Here is an 8,828-nt window from a genome sequence, read left to right as displayed (position 1 = left end):
AGGCCACCCCTAGAGGGTTGTACCGGTTCCCCCCAAAGCCTATTGTCTTACAATATTACTCTTGATCTTCTGATATCTCAGTCAATATAGTTCACCAATTGTAGTGCGATCAAAATTGGAGTAAGTATGTGGACTAATGGTGTGGGGCACTATGGAAGAGGTGTGAGCAGATTTTTGGAACCTAGCTAGGGACGCCTGTATTCAAGATCTCAATATGAGTCCCCAAAATTGAGAGAGATTCTTACGCAGAACATGGTTTCAAACGAAGTTTTTGAATTGACATCTAAGTTTCTAAGCTAATCTAAATGTGAACTTCACTCGCACGTGAGTCTCACGACAGGCATATACCACAAGAACGTGGAAATTTGTGGTCTACATTTTGTGAACAGTAAAAGCAGTGACCAGAGTATTTTTCTAGAGAATGTTCATGCTTTGCTGGATTAACTATGCTTTTTGGAAATATAAAGTGAATATGCACCTGTCCTTGAATACTTTAATTTGGAAGATTGTGAAAAGTATTCTTACTACTTTGTGTTGTCTAGACATCACTATGTATCTGAAGTTCTGAACACAAAGAACATCCACATCAATACTCAAGAAACTGATCTTCATTACTTTGCGCCCCAATTTAGCTCAGTCGAGTGAGCCACCTCGAGGATGCCAAGTCGATTTCTATGTTGAAGAGATTCATGAGGGCACATCATCAATCAAGGAACGAGAATTGATCTCCTTTTAGAAGGTTGGCCGATTCACAACGATGGAGAATGAAACCATGAGTGTAAGACAATAGTCTTTGGGGGGAACCGGCACAACCCTCTAGGGGTGGCCTATCACATATATATATAATGAGGTGGTATACAACGTTACAATATACACATGTAAATACAGTCTAACACCCTCCCTCAATCTTAGCCACTTTCTAATGAATCTAGAAGGGTAAGATTGCGCCTGCAAGTCTCAAACTGTGGCAAAGGCAATGGCTTGGTGAAGATGTCAGCAAGTTGATCCTTGGAAGAAATAAACTTGATCTGTAGTTGTTTCTGAGAGACACGTTCACGCACAAAGTGATAGTCAACTTCAATGTGTTTCGTTCGGGCATGGAATACCGGATTTGCAGAAAGGTATGTAGCACCGATGTTATCACACCAAAGAACAGGAGGTTGTGATTGGGGTATACTTAACTCCTGAAGCAAGGACTGTACCCAGATAATCTCTGATGTGGCATTGGCCACAGCCTTATACTCAGCCTCAGTACTGCTACGCGAGACAGTAGCCTGTTTCCGAGCACTCCAAGCAATCAGGTTAGAGCCAAAGAAGACAGCATAACCCCCCGTGGATCGCCTGTCATCCGGATTGCCAGCCCAGTCTGCATCAGAATATGCTGAAAGACAACCAGAGTCAGACGGCCGAATATGCAAACCATGAGCCACCGTGAAACGAATATAGCGCAAAATCCGCTTAACAGCAGACCAATGAGTGTCACGGGGTGACTGCAGATACTGGCAGACTCGGTTAACAGCATAGGAAATGTCTGGTCGCGTGATCGTCAAGTACTGGAGCCCACCAACAATACTCCGGTACTCGGTCGCATCAGAAGAAGAAAGAAGCACACCATCAACAGCATTGAGCTTATCAGTGGTAGACATGGGTGTAGTCGTCGGTTTGCACTTAAGCATCCCAGCTCGCTGCAACAAATCCAGAGAGTACTTCTTCTGCGTCATAACAAGGCCAGCAGCACGAGAAGTAACCTCCACACCAAGAAAGTAATGAAGCTTCCCAAGGTCCTTGACCGCAAAATCAGCACCAAGTAAGCGAACAAGCGCAGTAGCAGCCGACTGAGAGGAGCTGACCAAAATGATATCATCTACATAGACCAACAAGTACATAGTAACCTCAGGCCTTTGAAGAAGAAACAATGAGGAGTCAGCAGTTGATGATGCAAAACCATGAGCACGAAGAGCCATTGCAAGACGAGCATGCCAAGCACGAGGAGCCTGCTTCAGACCATAAATTGCCTTGGACAGACGACAGAGATGATCAGGGCGATCCGGATCAGAGAAACCCGGAGGCTGGCGCATGTAAACCTCCTCCGCCAAGACACCATGAAGAAAAGCATTTTGAACATCAAGCTGACGAAGAAACCAACCTCGAGTAACAGCCAGAGAGAGAAGAAGTCTGATGGTAGTAGGCTTGACCACTGGACTGAAGGTGTCTTCATAGTCAAGTCCAAAACGCTGTCGAAAACCACGAGCAACCAGACGAGCCTTATAGCGCTCAATGGACCCATCAGAATGCCTCTTCACTTTGAAAACCCATTTGCAATCAATGACATTTACCCGTGATTGTGGAGGAACAAGAGTCCATGTCTGATTGCGAAGAAGCGCTTGATACTCCTGCTCCATGGCCTCTCTCCAATGAGGAATGCGCATAGCAGCTTGATACGTGCGTGGCTCAGAGGATGGATCTGCGAGAGCAGCAGACATGCACGCCGCTAACCAAGCAACTGTGCCATCGTGACGTTGCTTAGGCTGAAAAATGCCACTCCGACTGCGCGTATGTGGACGTAGAGCAGCAGCAGGAGCCGGCGGAGGCGAAGGTGACGGAGACGTGACGGTCGCCGGAGATGCAGGAATCACCTCAGGCGAGCTCGGGACAAACGACTCCGGGCTGCATGGCGAAGACTGGTCCGACGACAGGGGCTCAGAGGCCATGGGCGAACCGAGGGTGGGCGAGGCCAGCTCCGGTGACACCGGCCCAGACGGCCTTGGCGAGGCGAGAGCAGGCGAGGCCGGCCCTGGTGAGAAGGGCCCAGACACCCTGGGCGAGGCAGGGGCGGGCGAGGCCAGGCCTGGTGATGACTGCCCCGACGCCCTGGGCGAGACGGGGACCGAGGAGGCCGACCCAGTCGGCGGGGTTGCAGGGCGCGACGATGGCGAAGGCAGCCCAGAAGCCAGAGGCGACCGGGCCAGGACGTCGATCGGCCGTGCATGAGCACGGAAACCGAGGCCATGCAGGGGCGCCATGTGCTCCTCATGCACACCAGAAGGTGCCGAGGATGAAGGCGATGGCGACGAAGAGGAAGATGGCGCTTCCAGAATCTCCAAACGAGCCCCACGACCAGTGCCTGCACCATGGTTAGGCAACAATAGAGGAGAATATGCAACATCATCAAATTGGTCAGAAGCAACAGAGGATGAATGCATGACAGGTGGCTCGGTAGTGGACACAGGGAGTTTGGCAAAGGGAAAAACATGCTCATCAAACACAACATCCCGAGAGATGTAGACACGATTAGTGGGAACATGAAGACATTTGTATCCTTTATGAAGAGAGCTATAACCAAGAAAAACACACTTCTTGGAACGAAACTCGAGCTTACGCTTGTTATATGGACGAAGATGGGGCCAGCAAGCACACCCAAACACCTTGAGAAAGGTGTAGTCCGGTTATTCATTAAGGAGAACTTCAATGGGAGTCTTCATATTCAAAACACGAGTGGGAGTACGATTGATGAGAAAACATGCAGTGGTGAAAGCATCACTCCAAAAACGAAACGGAACAGATGCATGGGCCAAAAGAGTCAGACCAGCTTCAACAATGTGACGATGCTTACGTTCTACTGAACCATTCTGCTGATGTGTATGTGGACATGCTAAACGGTGAGTGATCCCAAGCGACTGAAAGAAGGAGTTGAGGTTGCGATACTCGCCACCCCAGTCCGACTGAACATGAACAATTTTGTGCTTGAGAAGGCGTTCAACATGTTTTTGGAACTGAACAAAAATGTCAAACACATCAGATTTACGTTTGATAAGATAAAGCCAGGTGAAGCGGCTGTAAGCATCAACAAAACTGATATAATAATTATGACCACTAACAGAAGTCTGAGCAGGACCCCATACATCTGAAAACACAAGTTCTAAAGGATGTTTCACCTCACGACTGGACTCCGAAAAAGGAAGTTGATGACTCTTCCCCTGCTGACAAGCATCACGCACTGCTACATCTTTATTACTAGACACACTAGGAAGCTCATGACGACCCAAAAACATGCCGGACAATAGGTGTGGCCGGGTGACCAAGACGAGCATGCCACTGTGACGGAGATACCCGAACTCCACTGAAGACGCGAGCGACGCCAGGATGCTCCAGACGATAGAGACCTTGGCAGAGCCGCCCACTAAGAAGAATGTCCCTCGTGCCCCGATCCTTAATAAAAAGATCAAAAGGATGAAATTCACAAAGCACATTATTATCACGAGTGAGTTTAGGAACTGAAAGAAGATTACGTGTCACAGATGGAACTCGAAGAACATTGCGAAGTTGAAGACTCCTATTGGCATGTCTAGTGAGAAGTGATGCTTGACCAATATGAGAGATGTGCATACCTGCTCCATTGGCGGTGTGGATCTTGTCGGAGCCATGGTAGGGTTCACGAGTGTGAAGCTTCCCCATCTCACTGGTCAGGTGCTCTGTCGCCCCAGAGTCCATGTACCAGTGGGGATCAATGGAGTAGGACTGAGTGTGTCCCTGTGGCTTCTGCGGCGGCGGACGATCAGCCATGGCGACCTGACGAGCAAAGTTGCGTGTATCCTTCCTGTCATTGCCAAGACCAAGAAAACCCCGCTGGAAGCGCTTGTGACACTTCGAGGCCCAGTGCCCATCGCGACCACAAAGCTGGCACACACGTGGACCGCCAGCCCCTGGTAGCGTCGCAGTAGGAGGAGGGGCCGGGGCGGGTGGTGGTGACTGCCCCGAAGGAGCCCTGGATGAAGCAGAGGAGCGACCACCCTTGGTGGCGGCGTTTGCCGAGAGGATGCCGTTGCCCCTGGATCAGCGCGTCTCGACTCGTTGCCCAGTAAGCAGGAGGCGTGAAAAGACCTCGTGTGCTGGCATGGGCGTGGAGTTGCCCCTCTCATTGATGATCTCGACTAGGGCGTCATACTCCTCATCAAGACCATTGACAATAAACGAGTTGAACTCGGAGTCGGTGAGGGGCTGTCCAATGGAGGCCAGCGTGTGGGCGAGAGTCTTGACTTTGTTGTAGAACTCAGTGGCGGTGGAGTCAAGCTTCTGACACTCCCCAAGTTGGCGACGGAGTCCAGATACACGAGCCTGCGACTGTGCCGCAAACGAGCGCTCAAGAATAGTCCATGCCTCGTGGGACGTCTTGGCGAAGACAACAAGCCCAGCAACGGCCGGAGAGAGCGACCCCTGGATGGAGGAGAGGTTCGCCTGATCCTGCCCTGTCCAGACACGGTGAGCCGGATTATAGACCGGACCATGCACGCTGTCAACCAGCGCAGGAGGGCAAGGGAGAGAGCCGTCGACATAGCCAAGCAGGTAGTGACTCCCAAGAAGTGGAAGAACCTGCGCGCGCCAGAAGATGTAATTGTCCGACGACAACTTGATGGTGATGAGATGGCCGAAGTGAAACGGCGGTGGCGGCTGCGATCCCATCGAGGAGACTGGCTGAGGTGAGAACACCGTGGAGACAGTCGGAGGGGCAGCCGGCGCGGTGACAGAGGGCGCGGTGGCCGCGGTTGACGCCGCGAAGCCTGCCAGCACGACGTCCTCCGCCACCAGCGGCACAGTGGCCGAGGGCGCGACAGCCGCGGTTGACGGGGCGGCGGTGGTGTGGGCCACAAGCGCCTGCCCGGGCGAAGTAGTAGCCGGCGGGAGCGCGAAGAGGGAGCCGACGCTCCGTGTCCCGATCGGCTCCTGAAGGGAGGCGGCATCCAGCGGCCTCGAGAGAAGTGCCGCGAGGGAGGCCGGCAGAAAACCGGTGGCGGTGGAGCCGGACGCAGCGGCGGACGTCATAGCAGTCGGGCGACGGCGGCGGCGGGCGCGGCGGCGGCGGCGGTGGCGGCGGCGGCGGCGGTTTAGGGTTTTTAGGCGGAAGCGGACGTAACCTAGCGTGATACCATGTAAGACAATAGTCTTTGGGGGGAACCGGCACAACCCTCTAGGGGTGGCCTATCACATATATATATATAATGAGGTGGTATACAACGTTACAATATACACATGTAAATACAGTCTAACAATGAGAGACATATACACCTATCTTACCCACACTGATTGTGAATGGGCTCAACACTAAGAATGCTACCTCCCCTCACCAGCAAGTACTCCCTCCGTTCCTAAATAATTGTCTTTCTAGAGATTTCAACAAATGACTACATACAGAGCAAAATGAGTGAATCTACAATTTAAAACATGTCTACATACATCCGTATGTTGTAGTCCATTTAAGATGGCTAGAAAGACAAATATTTGGAAACGGAGGGAGTAGAAGACAACCAGGCTTAAAAACTCTCAGAAGAAGAGAGCCAACCTCAAGGTCCTATTCTCAATACGTTCTTAGGAGGCTTCCCGCCTTTGAGATGGAGTTGAAATCATAACTCCAGGAAGAACACCGCCTTGAAAGCATAACACGTTGAAGAAAATTATACAGATTTTGGTTGCCCATTACCCCTAGAGTATGGGTTATGTGTTAAAATCAATTTGAGTTGATTCTTATTTTTGTTTCTCCGGCCCCTAAGGTCATTTTTTGCTGATATTTGCTCTTCTTATGTAAAAAGAGTTAACTAATAAGCTTTGTTTTCGGTTATGTCCAGCCAGCCCCAAACATATAGTGATGTTATTACAACCGTTATACGCACAAATTGGTTGTAATAACATCTTAGTTATATCATCGGACGGATGGAGTATTGTGTCATATATATCATTAACTTCATTTGATGAATGGCACGGTACAATTTCTTTATTAATCTGTAGGAAATACCTTTTTCCTTGCAGATGTTTGGTGATGTGGACTATAAGTTCTCGGACATTAGAAAATTGATTTGCCGGTGGCGCCTTTATTTGTGAGAGCATGTCGGTGAGAAGCCTCCTCATATCGGGATCTCGAGTGACCCGGATGAAAGCCCGGTGCTGGAACCTCCCTCCATGCTGGTGATACAAGGTCCTGGCAATTGCTGTTTTGTCAACACCGGCAGATCCAAAGATAGTTACCACCTTGAGATTTTTCTCCATCTCATTGCCATCCAAGTCCAGCAGCTTGTAGACCTTGTCGATGTGGAGTTCGGGGGTGGTAATCTGGGGCATGAGAACAGCTGCTTGTCCATAGTCAGGTTTGCTGGGTGTGGGTGAAGAGAACTTGAATCTTTTGCGTCTTTCATCCGCATCCTCGACACGGGCTGCCAGTGCTGTCAATTTTGCAATCAAGGGCGCTCGCTTCAATTTCTTCAGCTTTGGCAAGGAAAGCCAGGTGAGCTTCCTGGACATCCGATAGGTCTTGGATCCAACAGGACGATTATTCCCCCCAAAAAGACGGACCCTAATCCTACGGCGGCGGGTACCGGAGGAGCAGTGGATGAAGTGCACGAGCTCGTCGAGGTAGTCCGCCGTATCATAGCACAGATCCCGGACCTGCTTCATCCAGCACATGGTGATGGCGTCTGCCGGCGTCTCCGATCTGCCCTTGAGGTCGATGCATAGCCACTCCAGTTCTTGGCCGAGAATCTGGATCTGGGCCTTAACCCCCTTGAGCTTGAGCCGATCACTGTTGCCTTGGAGGGCAGCAATCACAGAACGGAGTTGCTGGAAGAGAGGGCCAATGGGGCCGAGCGAAACAGTAACCGGCTCCTCCTCCATCGCCTGCGCTGCCCCGAGCCAGGCAGAATCATGAGCCTCAGGAGGCCAAACCTTGACATATCCGAACAAGGCTTGAAGCCAAACCCAGATATATCTGAACATCGTCGATGGATCTCCACCTGAAGATTAAGTTGCCAGGCAAAATAATATGCTTAGCAATCATAATAATCAGAGAAAAGAATATGAAATTATGTGCGTGAGCAGTCCGGCGAACCTTTAAGCAACCTCTCCTTCCCTCCGAGACATCCTGCCACTGGCTCACATGCTAGTAGACTGGTTGTTAAAGAACATGGGAGAGAGCCGGGCGAAGACGATAGGGGAATGAACAGAGGAGGGCGTTGGGGGAAAAGGATGATAGAAAAGAATCACCCTGTGGACAACAGAGCTGCTTGCCTTTGTTCAGTTTTTGAGAACAGGGCTCCGACAGCTCACGACGAGGTTGAAAGTGACACCGACAGCTTTACTTTCTCCATCAAACTATTGAATTATTGGTGGTAGAAGAAAAAACGGCCCAACTCCCACCTCCCAATACCCTTCTGCATTTATACTGTGTAAAAAAATTTTCCTCCCGAATAGTTGGTGGTGTAGAAGTGCATGCTCTGCCCCTCACGTGTGGTTCTCTCAGTCCTAAACATGGACCAAAAATAGCTGCATTTAGTGCATGCTCTAGCCAATGTAATCAAAAGACCGTCCTGATGAAAAAGATTAGGCAACACATTTATACGTCAACAGGTGGGAACCAAAAGATGGAAAAACCCGCTCTCCCGCACCGCACCTATCCATCACCTTTCGCTGCGGTGTCACCACCGCCGTCGAGGACACCCCACCCACCCACACCTCACTACCATGCCCCCAGCACTAGTAGAGAAATCCACGCCACCACTACTTTTTTCAAATAGCGGTGTCGCGACCATAATTCGTGCGCCAGCTATATTACACTATCAATAGTGTGAGTCGTTGGTACGCCAAAATTCCTCAGTACCATTATGGGAGGGTAGGGGGGTTGAGTTTGACTGGTACTGCTTGCCCCCAAGGGGTCGATCCGGTGGGATACTACTTAGGGTTAAGTGTGAGTCATTAGAAGTGGTAAATGTGGTGTATGGAGATTTTGTCGTCAAATTTCGGGTGAGGTCGAAGATTGATGGTTTTTGCTCGGCACTAGTGGTTGT

General features: G+C 50.4%; 1 protein-coding gene across 1 annotated transcript in view; it reads right to left on the bottom strand.

The window, feature by feature from the left end:
• LOC119314699 (disease resistance protein RGA5-like) overlaps positions 1–8,091 on the bottom strand; it is a 19,124-nt gene extending 11,033 nt beyond the window's left edge. Inside the window, exons 1-2 of the mRNA XM_037589402.1 lie at positions 7,874–8,091; positions 6,788–7,778 (exon numbers count right to left, since the gene is read on the bottom strand). Of these exons, the coding sequence (XP_037445299.1) occupies positions 6,788–7,761 (974 nt within the window). The 5' untranslated portion in view covers positions 7,762–7,778; positions 7,874–8,091. The remainder of the gene's footprint in view (positions 1–6,787; positions 7,779–7,873) is intronic.
• Positions 8,092–8,828: the final 737 nt, after the last annotated feature.

Source organism: Triticum dicoccoides, chromosome 1B, assembly GCF_002162155.2.
Source record: "Triticum dicoccoides isolate Atlit2015 ecotype Zavitan chromosome 1B, WEW_v2.0, whole genome shotgun sequence".
NCBI lineage: Eukaryota > Viridiplantae > Streptophyta > Magnoliopsida > Poales > Poaceae > Triticum > Triticum dicoccoides.
The sequence above is the reverse complement of the archived record's forward strand: the minus strand, read 5'-3'. Positions and strand labels throughout refer to the sequence as shown.